Source organism: Sinocyclocheilus rhinocerous, unplaced genomic scaffold, assembly GCF_001515625.1.
Source record: "Sinocyclocheilus rhinocerous isolate Xijiao unplaced genomic scaffold, SAMN03320098_v1.1 scaffold834, whole genome shotgun sequence".
Lineage (NCBI taxonomy): Eukaryota > Metazoa > Chordata > Actinopteri > Cypriniformes > Cyprinidae > Sinocyclocheilus > Sinocyclocheilus rhinocerous.
Window position 1 is genome coordinate 1,436,656 of NW_015645089.1, and position 12,128 is coordinate 1,448,783.

Consider the following 12,128-nt stretch of genomic DNA (forward strand, 5'->3'; position numbering starts at 1 on the left):
CAAGATGTTAACTGATGGACTGGAGTGGTGTGGATTGCTTGTGGATTGTTGTGATGTTTTTATCAGCTGTTTGGACTCTCATTCTGACGGCACCCATTCACTGCAGAGGATTCACCGGTGAGCAAGTGATCTAATGCTACATTTCTCCAAATCTGTTCCAATGAACAAACAAACTACATCTTGGATGGCCTGAGGGTGAGTAAATTTTCGTACATTTTACATTTTTGAGTAAACTATTCCTTTAACATGACAACTGTTGATCCATCTTGAGTATTTTCAAACAAAAATGTCTCACCAGCGGTACATCAGCCATGGAATACACCACCACTCCTTGGTACTGCGCTGTGTTTTCTGTGATTCTCCCCAGGCCGGACTTCATGATGTGGTTTCCATACAGGAATGACTGCTCTGATCCCGGCTTCACCCACACCTTAAACTACAATGGCATACATGAGGTGCATTACATTGCATTGAAATATGATATACTGTATGCACATTCGAAGGCCTGTCGTTATTTTTTATTTGTGCCATCATTATTAATTTCTTTATTTGTTCTTATTTTATTACTGACTGCTTACTCACTTACTTGTCATTTTTTATTAAATTCAAAGTTTTAAATCAAGCTATTTCGTACTACTGCACCAAAATTACCCCACTGTAAAATAAAAAAAACACTGAGTGAGCAAAAATTTGTGAGATAGTTATAATGGTAATTAAATAATGTTTACATATGAATAAAAGCCTACATTAAAATATGTCATATAAATTGGTCTCTTCAATAGACATTAGCCTACTGATTTCCACCATTGATGGACAACATTTTTTAATAATATTAAAAATATCTGTATGACATTATATTCTGCAGTTCTTCCCTGTTGTACCGAATATCTATACTTTTCAAATTATCATATCGAAGTTAGAAATTCAAATATTGTGACAAAATTAATTTTGTAGGGTGCCACAAGTTTGTTAAAATTTCCAAAGGGTGCCGCGACTAAAGAAAGGTTGGGAAACACTGTTCTAGACAACCAGGCCAATCAATATCAAGATAAAATCAAAAAAGTTTATTTTGTAAAAAAAATGTGTATATATAGTAGTATATTTTTATTTAATGCCATGTCAGCATCTTGGGCTATTTTCATGGCAAAAACAATTTAAAAAATACAAGTATAACAAATACAATAAAAACCAGCAAACAAACAAACACAAGTTATTTTACACAAGATTTTTTACATTAACATATGATAAAAATTCTAAAACTTTTTCTGGCAAAATTATATATATTAGTGCTGTCTAACGATTAATCGCATCCAAAATAAAAGTTTGTATTTACATAATATATGAGTGTGTACTGTGTATATTTATTATGTATATATAAATACAAACACATGCATGTATATATTTAAGAAAAATATGTTATGTTTATATTAAATATAATAATATAAATGTATAAACATGTCAATATTTTCTAAATATATACTGAATGTGTGTATTTATACATAAATAAACAGTACACATAAATATATTATGTAAACAAAAACTTTTATTTTGGATGAAATCAAAACTTTGTTTAGTTTATTTTGATATTTTTTAATCACACATTAAACAAAGACAAAAACAGCCAAAAATATCTATAAATAAATACAGACATAATCAAGTCACATTTATTTATATTGTGCTTTATACAATACAGATAGTTTCAAAGTAGCTTCACACTAATAAACAAGAAAATAACAGCGTTAATATTGGAAAATACAAAATCAGAATTAATATGTACCTTAGCATATGGTGCAAGGAAATCGAGAGCTGTGATGTGCAGACGGAACTTCTGTGTTTTTGTGAACTTTCCGAAACACGTGCCAACCGACACCAGTTTATCTCTGGAGATATTTGTAGCCAACTTCAGAATTTTTTCACTAAAATGGAAAGGATCACACAATTAGATTACTATTCAATTTATAGCTAATTCATATTTACATTAGCACTACATTAAACTGGCTACAAATTAATAAGAAACTTCCACAGGAGACCATATTTAATGCCAGAATTAATAGGAATATTAAATAAAAACAGCAGACAAACCTTACCTCATATAATATACTCGATCATTATGAAGTCTGAAACAATAAGTCCCATCTGGCCGATCAATAAGAAGTTTGATATTCTCCCCAATGCTAGAAACACAAAAATTGGGAGTAACGTTACTTAATGCAACTGGTATTAAGACATACTTTAAGTCTAATTTAAAATAATCCAGGGCTACATTATGCAGCTCACATACGCAATAATTATAAATAATTATATAAATAAGAGCTGTAAATAATATTACAAAACCCATGTAAACATTGCCAAACATAATACAAATAACAGTAAAATAACACATCATATATATATATATATATATATCATACAACACAATACATATAATAAACAAAAGCCCTACAAAGATATTTCCTAATATTATACAATATACAATAATAATATAAAAATACATTTATAATACAAAATAAACAATACATCTGAAGTGTGTAGAATAGTTTAGCTTATGGTTTTTTACACATGACATGACGACGCAATCAAGCTAAACTTTTGTTAATACATTCCTGCTCTAATTGAGTTTTACCGAAACATGTCACTTACTATTTAGAGAGTTTCTCAAACATCGTTTTTGTCTCTTCGTCTGTCAACGGACGCATGATGAAAATAATAATTATATTCTTGCTAAAGAAGCTCGAAAAACACTGCAGCTCTCGCAGTGCACCAGCCACGTGTGTTGAGTTCAGTCCGTCGCACACAAGTGACGTCGTGCCGTTTAAATAAAGTTTTTTGTAGGGTTTTGAATCAACAACGCTTCGATCATGGCCGCCGTAGACGTGGAAGATGAGAGTATCCTGGCCTCGATCTTCAAAGACAGCTTTCCTGAGAACTGGAGAGAGAAGCCGGACTTCGCGGCGTATTTGTCGCAGCTGAGCTCGTGCGGTGTGGACGAGTTGAACAGGGAGCCCGAGCGTCTGGCGGAGGAGCGGGCGCAGATCCTGCAGCAGACCCGAGAACTGGCCTTCACCAACTACAAGACGTTCATCAGGACCGCGGACTGCACGCGGCACATCTACACTGACTTCAGCACGGTGGAGAACTGCCTCTCTAAACTACTGCACAAACTCCCCAGCTTCACTGAGAGATGCAGGTCTGTGCTTCACTCGCTCTGTGCAGAAAATAATGGACGAAGTGAGATAGATGATTGACAGATTAGTTCCGACAGGTTATGTGTTTATTTATCGCAAGCCGTTTTGACATTTAATCTATAAGCCGTACTAGTATCTGTTTTCATGCTACTAGTACTTATTATTGTTAGGTGCTATTACCTTTTCATTACGTACTAGTACTTATTCATTAGATTAGATACTAGTTCTTATTTATTAGATACTAGTACTTATTCCAATAGTGACTAGTATTTAAATATAATTTTCTTGTTAAGAAAAAATAGAACTAGTACTTACTTATTACAGAAAATAATGGATGAAATAAAGATAGATGATTGACAGATTACAATTCAATATTTTACAGGTAATGTGTTTATTGATTTGATGGTGTATTTATGTTTGATTTAACTTTATCTTATTAATTTTAGTGCTGTCAAACAATTAATCGCGATTAATCGTAGTGCTGGGCGGTATACCGGTTCATACCGAATACCGGTGTTTATTTTTGTTATGATATGAATTTTTAAAATACCGCAATACCGGTGTATGTCGCTTAAACAACGTTCGGAACGCGACACTGTTTGAAAGAGGTCCCTTTTCACTGTCGCACTGTGTTGAGGGAACAGCTGTATGTGTTACTAAGCGTGAAAGTTCCGAAACTGAAGCTGTACAACTAATAGAAGACTTACGACTGTGCTGCCCTATTGGACTGGCACAGGAAGTTAGCAGATGTGTTGAGGAAGCCCTTATTAAGGTAATTAATTACATTAATAATATGTTAGAAATATATACTACAGGCAAGTTTTTTTTTTTTTTTAGAAGAAGATTCTTATGGTCATCAAGGCTGCATTTATTTGATCAAAAATGCAGTGAAAACAGAAAAAAAAAAGCTGTTTTCTGTTTGTATATTTTTTTTAATTCAATTTATTAATGTGATCCAAAGATGAATTTTCACCAGTCTTCAGTGTCACATGATCATTCAGAAATCATTCTTATAAACAGATTTGGTTATTTAACAATTTTGTTTTTTGGAAACCATGAAACATTTTCTATAGGATTCTTTTCCTGGTACTTTTGATCCATTTAATGCATCCTTGATAAATAAAGGCCTATTCACACAAAGAACGCTAACTATAAAAGTAACTTTAACAATAACTATATTACCGTCGTTATGTTTATTATAAGCATGCTCTGTAGTTTTGTAATCTGTCACTTTAAATGCTCAAGTTCTGTAAAGCAGGATGGATTCTGATTGGCTGTCAAGGTTTTTTATCTCTTGGAAAAAAAACACTCTGAAAGTGATTCCAACTTATTGTTCCAATATTGTATTCCAGTATCGTTCCTCTTTGTCGTTATTGTTATAGTTGTGATGTGGACTTCCATGTTCTCACAGAATTAGAAAGGTTTTTTTACTTTTTATAGTTACCATACTTGGTGTGATTTTTAATCATTTCTTTAAAACAAAAGATTAGCTGAATTCAAATTGACGTTGAAAAGATGTAGACATTTTTACTTTGTTTCCTTGAACAATTATTCTCCTGTTTTGACACATTCTGATGTAACAATAGGTGACCAAGCTGATCCTGGTTTTCCATCGAGCTGAGGAATCTGCCTTCAGTAGCCGTGAACGAGAGTTATTCGTTCAGTTCTGCAGTGCATTTGCTGAAGACATGGTGCCTTTCTTGAACCGATGTTTACAAGTTCTCTTTCCTCCAGCCCAGCTTGCTCTCATACTGGGTAAATATCCTCAGGATAACTTTTTTTTTTGTCACATTCCAGAAATAAAACCGGTTGCAAACACCTTGACTTAAAAGCTTATCTTGTGTTTGTATTGTAGGCGTTCCGCCAACCCAGGTTTATAAGTATGGCAGTCTTGGCTGCATCAATGTGAACGCGGTTCTGGAGCCGCTGGAGTTTGTTCTGCCCCAGAAGGAGCCCGAGCCCGTGACCTCTGTCCTGGAGCTCTGCACTGATCTGAGCAGCCTGACCACAGCTGAATCAGATCCCTCGCCTGCACTCAAACCCATAACACCTCAAGAAGAAAAACCTGTATTATCTGAACAACAAGAGCCTGTGTCAGCATCTGATCCTCGTCTTTCTCAAAAAGAGAACATTTCTGCTGAATCAGTCAGTACCGAGCAAAACAACCCGATCCTGGAGCCTGAAATGACCTTTGATGTACAGGACTTGACAGGACCAGATGATTTGTCCACAACAGATGTTAATGTTGAGGAGATGTTGTCAAAATAAAAAAAAAATACACTACATGCAATGTGTTGTTAGGGGTCCTAAAAATTAAGCTTTGTTTTGATAGCAAATAACCATCTGGACATACTTTTACCAGGCCTTGGTTTGCATTTTTATTTGCAGCTCTATTTGGTGAAGGTAATAATGTAATATATGATGTAATTAAATATGGTATAATATATTTAAAATTGTGAAAAAAAATATGTTCATTGAATCACATGTTTTCTATGACTTACAGAGGTCCCAAAAGGTATTTGGACCCTTAAGTCACACTTAAACTGTCTGAATGTCATTGTGTTAAATAATAAATGCCACTTCTGTTGATTTTATTAAAAAAGAAAGCTGCACTTTTAAGCAAAACATTTTACAAGATGATGACATGATAAACTGTTGAGAATGAAGACAAAATAATTCTGTTTGAGGAACATTTTTATTTTGGGGTGAAACTATCCTTTTAAGTTTAATTTAAGTGTAACCTTTGTGGCATCTGTATGTTCTTGTAATTGGACCATGTATTGCATTTGACTTCTGTTGTATGTTTTTTGTTTGCTCCTATTTTCCAGGATGTTTTTAGGGGGGGAAAGGTTTATTAAAAAACTGGATAAAAATATTAGGCTGCTTGTTTCTGATATTTTGATATTCTTTATATTGAGTCAAAGGTGTTCTATTTTTCCCCCATAAAACCTTTAGCAGTCTGCATGGAATCGCAGATAGTCTTTGCAAATTGTGTCTTTTTATCTATAATCACAAACAAAAATAAGATTTCCATATCACAATTTCAACTGGCACAAGGGTAGAATATGGAAAATATTTTGTAATATAGAGTTAAACTTAAGGTCAAGTGGATCATTCAAATAAATCACCATAAACATTTTAATTCCATCAAGAATTCAATGTTTCAGGCTTCCAGTCCAGATTCTGCAGGTAGTGTGAGAACACAATCACTTCTTAACAGATTTTTTGCGTGCTGCGTTAGGATTTGTTCGCCGTCTTCCTCCTCCGGTCTGGGCGTCCCGCAGCTGTAAGCTGGCTGACCTGCTGTAGATATCATGCTCAGAGAACGGAGAGCTGCCGGCCAGGTAATCTGGGTCAAACACATTAGTCTTCTGACGAGCCTTTTTAGACAATCTCTGCTGGGGGAAACGCTGATCGTCCACCAGGTGTGGGTTGTTGGCGTGTTTTCCTCCTTGTGGCAAAGGTAAAGAGTACTGCAGAGGATGAGAGAAGAGACAAACCATAAGTACATGATCACTAGCGTTGATTTATATGACACTACTCATGCAATGCCTTCCAAATACATAAATGGAGCCAAATTTCTAATGCATTTAGCTCATAAATAACTTTTAAATATACTGTCACAGCATCCAAAGCATTACTCACTCTCTTCCCCTTTAGATTCAGCACTTTGGGATTCCTGGAAAAATGCATCTGCATGGTGCAGTCCTCATTCATGCTGACTGCAACCTTCTTCAAGGTGTCGTTCCCACAATTTGGACAGAAAGATTTGTTCATGTTTGTTGTTGTCCTAAAAATATGGAAACAACAAGTGTCCATATAACACACATCACTTACGTGTAATTATTCCTGCTCCAAAACGTATTATTTTGCACGGTGAATCCATCACTCACTTGAAGCAGGCATGACAGCGCAGAATGTAACTCCTGGTGTTTTTAATAAGCATGCCATTAACAGACAGCACATGCAGTCCGATCTGAATCAGAACATTCTGTCAGGAAAACAAAAAGACATTAGGTGTTTGTTACAAAATAATGGACATAACTGACCATATTTGCTTAATGTGCATGATTAAAGGAATCATTTTGCTTTATGCTACTTGCTCACAAATGGATCCTCTGCAGTGAATGGGTGCCGTCAGAATGGAAGTCCAAACAGCTGATAAAAACATCACAATAATCCACAAGTAGTCCATATGCCTCCAGTACATCAGTTAACATCATGTGAAGTGAAAAGCTGTGTGTTTGTAAGAAACAAATCCATCAAGGCGTTTTTTGAGTTCATAATCCATAACACTTCCTCCAGTGAAAAAGTCCATCTCCTGTTGTCCTCTCACATCAAAACCCTCTGACATATTTGTTTTGAACTGTTTTTGCTTGTAAACTCTGCTTGAGCGGTTTATATATCTCTTCTGATTCAGATTGAAGATTAACTTTTTCACTGGAGGAAACAATATTATGTATAGAGGACTCGTATTCTAGATGGAAGCAATGATTTGAAGTTAAAAACATCTTAATGATAGATTTGTTTCTCACAAACACACAGCATTTTGCTTCACAAGACATTAATTGTTGGACTGGAGTGGTGTGGATTATTGTGATGTTTTTATCAGCTGTTTGGACTCTCATTCTGACGGCACCCATTCACTGCAGGGGATCCATTGGTGAGTAAGCAATGTAATGCAAAATTTCCCCAAATCTGTTCTGATAAAGCAACAAATTCATCTACATCTTGGATGGCCTGAGGGTGAGTACATTTTCAGCGAATTCTCATTTTTGGGAGAACTATTCCTTAATTCCGTGCACATTGTTTTAATGAACAATAATTGCTCATTTTCGTAATCTAACATCTTTCTTAGCTTTTCTCTGCTAATGTAAACAAGGTTCACGATTGAGACACAGATTCCACATAAAATCTGTGGAAAACACGTTTTAATAGAATGTTTCCAATGTGACCACAAGTACCTGCATGGCAAAGTCAGTGGTCACGCAGCCCACTTTGACATCTGCTGTCGGTCCCCAGTTACCAGCATCCATCTGGACTTGCTTTATGTTGCTGGGAGTAATCCAACCTCCACCATCATCACCATCCTCCTCCTCATCACTGCTTTCTTCTTCTTCCTCATGTTGGTCTTCATTTGAACCATCATGTTCTTCAGATTCAGCCAGCTGACTGTCAGCGGACAGGTCAACAGACTCTAGTTTGTCTGTGACTGTGATGGCATCTGCAGCCTAGACAGAAGGAAAGAAAGAAGGAAAGTATGATTTTTTTTGGTCTAAAGTGACTGTGGCAGCAGTTTGGATGTTGTCGGACTCCTCACCAGCAGTTCCAGAAGGTCAGTCTCAATGCTGGGCAGAGGACTCCTCCAAAACTGAAAGCTGTTGAATTGTGAACTATTGGGGTCTTGTGACTCGTTTGTTGTAGGTGGGCTTTGGACAACGGTATTTGGATTATTTGATGACTTTTGGAGAAAAGAAGCAGAAACTAATAGGTGCCCTTATTAATGCCGTCTATGTATATTTGCTTTTTTTCTATAAAAACACCTGCATCAAACTTGAAAAAGCCATGGATATTCATTTACAATAATATTACTCAAATACAATACTTGCATTTGCATGTAATTTCTTACTTTTGATGGAAAATGGAAACCTGCAATGCCAACATGAGTCTCTGGATGTCTCTGTGTACTGCATATTTGGACCTGAAATGCAAACAGATAAATAACAATGTTGAAAAACAGATGAATGTGAATTAAGATCTGAATTAATCAATCAGCAGTACCTTTTTCTCAGGTTCTTTCTTCAAATGCTCAGTTCCCACATTCTCGGTTTCCAGTTGATAAGTCAGAGCCAAGACCTTGATGTCTGTGGCTGAAAGACTGGGATAGTCTCCTGTCTTTTTAGCAAATTCTGTAACTGTGATTCAAAGTAAATGAAAATTTTTGCGTAAATCATCACCCATAATACACTTTCAGCATTCAAACAAAGACATTCAACATAAGACGCATTAGTAATAGTATAGGTTATTATTACCAAATCTTACGTGCTCTGGAAAGGGTTCTTTGAAATTGAGCTTGTATGGCAAAAAAGCCAAACTCCTTTTTGTTGGTTTATCCCGAATTTCATCAACAACATCCTTCAGGGTATAAATGTTCTTTCCAATTTCCTAAAACAAAATAAATAAAACACACACACACAAAAAAACATGTGGTAACAGACAAAATGTTCTAGTTTCACAAAAAATTTGTATATATATTAAAAATATCAAATTATAAAATATTATTAATGACTGAATGAATTGATGCACCATGGTAAACTGTACTCCAAACCACTTAAAAATACACCAAGGTACTACAAGGTAGAAAACGGTAGCGCACACAAAAAAAACAACAAAAAAAAAACATGTGGTAACAGACAAAATGTTCTAGTTTCACAAAAATTTTTATATATATTAAAAATATCAAATTATAAAATATTATTAATGACTGAATAAATTGATGCACCATGGTAAACTGTACTCCAAGCCACTTAAAAATACACCACGGTACTACAAGGTAAAAACATGGTAGTACCATGGATTTTTGTCAGTGTGTCGCCTTTATGTAATCAAATACACCACAATCGTGCCTACATACAAACTATTAATTATTTATTCAAACTCCACTACACCGCAGTACAGTACACGTGTAAGTTCTGTCATTTATCCTGGTGTCAATAAAACTCACATTTCTGAGCAACAGTATTAAAATAATCAAATCAGAAGCCAGCGTCATCAACAATAACTCACTTGCAGAGGAGCCCTTTTGAGAAAAGCGCCAGCATCTGCCACAACATGCTCCACCACGGTCTCCACCATCTTGGCAGTAGGATAGCAGCAGCAGCTGACACGAGTTCTCGCGAGATGACACTGTCGTCCAGTCCGGTCAATGTCACGTCATTTGTTGACGTTCTGATGGGTGAAGAAGATGGCGGCCCGCTGGAGCAGTGAGAATGTGGTGGTGGAGTTTCGAGATGCACAGGTACACAGTCACTACACCTGCATGCATGCATTACATGCGTTAGAGAAGTAGTTTTCACAAGCACTAGAGCAATAAACGTGCACAGCTGTCATGTCAATACTGAGCAACGTCTATTAAACTTTGAATTGAATTACATTCTTTGTTTATTAAGGTGTTACCTCACAAACCTAGCATTGTAAACATAGTATTTTCAGTTATTATTAGTATTACAATAAACATGTTAAAAAGAAATAAAAACCTGGGAAATTATATGGGATATCTTGAATAACTGTGGTTTAATGTACATATATTATAATACATTGGCTTCAGAAAGTATATGGGCACGTAAGATAACTTAAAATGTCTACCATGGCATTGGATATAAACTATCAAATCAAGTGTAATTTATTTTTTAAAAAGATAGCACAGTTTACAGTGTATCTCAAAGTATATTTGTTTTATGTTTACAAAAACCGAGCCAGAATATGCAGTTACACTAGACAATAACAATGCAATGGAATACAATACATTTAGAAGGGTAAAAAGAATGTGTTGTGTAATGACAGACTTTTCTGTTTTCAGGCTACTGCAATGTCAGTGGACTGTCTCGGCCAGCACGCTGTTCTCTCTGGGTTTGTGCAGCCTCGGCTAATGTCACATCCTCATGTGGAATTTTAAACACACCCTCACGCACCATCTGTAGCTTAGCTCTATATGCTGCATCTACATCCTGTTTCTTATCTGTTTTTCATTTTGCAAATGCTTTTTGCATGCATAATTATACCACTGTCTATTTACTCTTTCACTTGTGAATGCTTTGAACAGGAGGCGATTCTTATATGTTGTAAATTTGGAGACGCCGTCCGAGGCTCCACGCAAAATCAGCCGCCAGAGCAAATGGGATGTTGGGACAGTCCAGTGGAATCCGCACAAATCCGAGGCCCATTTATTTGCAGCATCTGTACGTAAAGAAGATATTATCCTCTGCTGATTCACGACACTGTCATATTTATTGTTTCACATGCATACATAATATTTACTTAGTAACAATTTACAGTAAGTTTCCTTTAGTTAACATTAGTTGATAGTGCTGTCAAACGATTAATCGCATCCAAAATAATTGTTTTTGTTTACATAATATATGTGTGTGTACTGTGTATATTTATTATGTATATATAAATACACACACATGCATGTATATATTTAAGAAAAATATGTTACGTTTATATTATATCATATATTTATATATGATATAATTTATATTAATCAGAACACACACATATTATGCAAACAAAAACTTTTATTTTGGATGCGATTAATCACGATTAATCGTTTGACAACACTAGTAAAAATACATTTTGTCATCTCCGCAGAGTAACCAGCGTGTCGACCTGTACTCTTGGCGTGATGGATCCGGTGAACCACATACGTCTTTGCAAGGCCACACACGTGTTATAAGGTAACACAGATGGCGTTAAGCTGAAATGCAACTTAAAGGGGTCATATGATGCTGCTAAAAAGAACATTATTTTGTGTATTTGGTGTAATGAAATGTGTTTATGTGGTTTAAGGTTCAAAAAACACATTATTTTCCACATACTGTACATTATTGTTTCTCCTCTGGCAGATCTCATGTTATGAGAAAATATTTTTTCGCGAGAACAATGATCAATGATGCGCACTTACTTCGATATTATGGCGGACACTGCTGGAGGCCTATCTGTTTTCACTCAAAATAGCTAAAAGATATTCACCTTTTCAGCAAAACTGCATAAATTTAGTTTGATTTGAATTGTTTAAAACTATTGAAATAGGCTACTATTTGGCCAGTGTTAAAGAATGAGATCAACTCTATTTCTAAAATATTTATCTGATAACTATTTTAAACAGTTTTTGTTTTTATCTTTATCTATAATTCTAATAAAACATAACATTGGATGTGGATG

At 35.4% G+C, this 12,128-nt stretch overlaps 4 protein-coding genes across 5 annotated transcripts in view; 2 read left to right on the top strand and 2 right to left on the bottom strand.

The window, feature by feature from the left end:
* Window positions 1-2,796, bottom strand: part of LOC107705796 (60S ribosome subunit biogenesis protein NIP7 homolog) — a 3,822-nt gene extending 1,026 nt beyond the window's left edge. Inside the window, exons 1-4 of the mRNA XM_016509252.1 lie at window positions 2,641-2,796; window positions 2,088-2,174; window positions 1,778-1,916; window positions 296-436 (exon numbers count right to left, since the gene is read on the bottom strand). Coding sequence (XP_016364738.1) covers window positions 296-436; window positions 1,778-1,916; window positions 2,088-2,174; window positions 2,641-2,696 — 423 coding nt within the window. The 5' untranslated portion in view covers window positions 2,697-2,796. The remainder of the gene's footprint in view (window positions 1-295; window positions 437-1,777; window positions 1,917-2,087; window positions 2,175-2,640) is intronic.
* A 13-nt stretch (window positions 2,797-2,809) lies between these two features.
* Window positions 2,810-5,475, top strand: LOC107705763 (conserved oligomeric Golgi complex subunit 8-like). The gene is made up of 4 exons (XM_016509217.1): window positions 2,810-3,228; window positions 3,869-3,957; window positions 4,772-4,940; window positions 5,041-5,475. Exons 1-4 carry the CDS (start codon window positions 2,859-2,861, stop codon window positions 5,451-5,453), a joined length of 1,041 nt encoding a protein of 346 aa, XP_016364703.1. The 5' UTR covers window positions 2,810-2,858; the 3' UTR covers window positions 5,454-5,475.
* Window positions 5,476-5,953: 478 nt separating this feature from the next.
* Window positions 5,954-10,087, bottom strand: LOC107705795 (RNA-binding protein NOB1-like). Its single transcript, XM_016509250.1, has 9 exons — window positions 9,972-10,087; window positions 9,218-9,350; window positions 8,967-9,100; window positions 8,815-8,886; window positions 8,506-8,646; window positions 8,150-8,416; window positions 7,079-7,176; window positions 6,831-6,975; window positions 5,954-6,658 (listed from the first exon to the last, which is right to left on the bottom strand). Exons 1-9 carry the CDS (start codon window positions 10,038-10,040, stop codon window positions 6,392-6,394), a joined length of 1,326 nt encoding a protein of 441 aa, XP_016364736.1. The 5' UTR covers window positions 10,041-10,087; the 3' UTR covers window positions 5,954-6,391.
* Window positions 10,088-10,096: 9 nt separating this feature from the next.
* Window positions 10,097-12,128, top strand: part of LOC107705794 (WD repeat-containing protein 59) — a 14,943-nt gene continuing 12,911 nt past the window's right edge. The window contains exons 1-4 of one of the 2 annotated variants that reach the window (XM_016509248.1): window positions 10,097-10,203; window positions 10,765-10,814; window positions 11,008-11,143; window positions 11,556-11,641. In XM_016509248.1, coding sequence (XP_016364734.1) covers window positions 10,150-10,203; window positions 10,765-10,814; window positions 11,008-11,143; window positions 11,556-11,641 — 326 coding nt within the window. In that variant the 5' untranslated portion in view covers window positions 10,097-10,149. The remainder of the gene's footprint in view (window positions 10,204-10,764; window positions 10,815-11,007; window positions 11,144-11,555; window positions 11,642-12,128) is intronic. The other variant, XM_016509249.1, reaches the window with a different exon arrangement.

What these genes read in the sequence shown, in the direction of transcription:
- LOC107705763 (XM_016509217.1), top strand. Translation starts at nt 2,859, where the DNA reads ATGGCCGCCGTAGACGTGGAAGATGAGAGTATCCTGGCCTCGATCTTC. An exon ending in TGCAGAAAATAATGGACGAA is followed by an intron (nt 3,229 to 3,868) that starts GTGAGATAGATG and finishes CCGAAACTGAAG; the next exon opens with CTGTACAACTAATAGAAGAC. An exon ending in CCAGCTTGCTCTCATACTGG is followed by an intron (nt 4,941 to 5,040) that starts GTAAATATCCTC and finishes TTTGTATTGTAG; the next exon opens with GCGTTCCGCCAACCCAGGTT.
- LOC107705795 (XM_016509250.1), bottom strand. Translation starts at nt 10,040, where the DNA reads ATGGTGGAGACCGTGGTGGAGCATGTTGTGGCAGATGCTGGCGCTTTT. An exon ending in TCCAGAGCACGTAAGATTTG is followed by an intron (nt 9,101 to 9,217) that starts GTAATAATAACC and finishes TTTGAATCACAG; the next exon opens with TTACAGAATTTGCTAAAAAG. An exon ending in CGCTGTCATGCCTGCTTCAA is followed by an intron (nt 6,976 to 7,078) that starts GTGAGTGATGGA and finishes CCATATTTTTAG; the next exon opens with GACAACAACAAACATGAACA.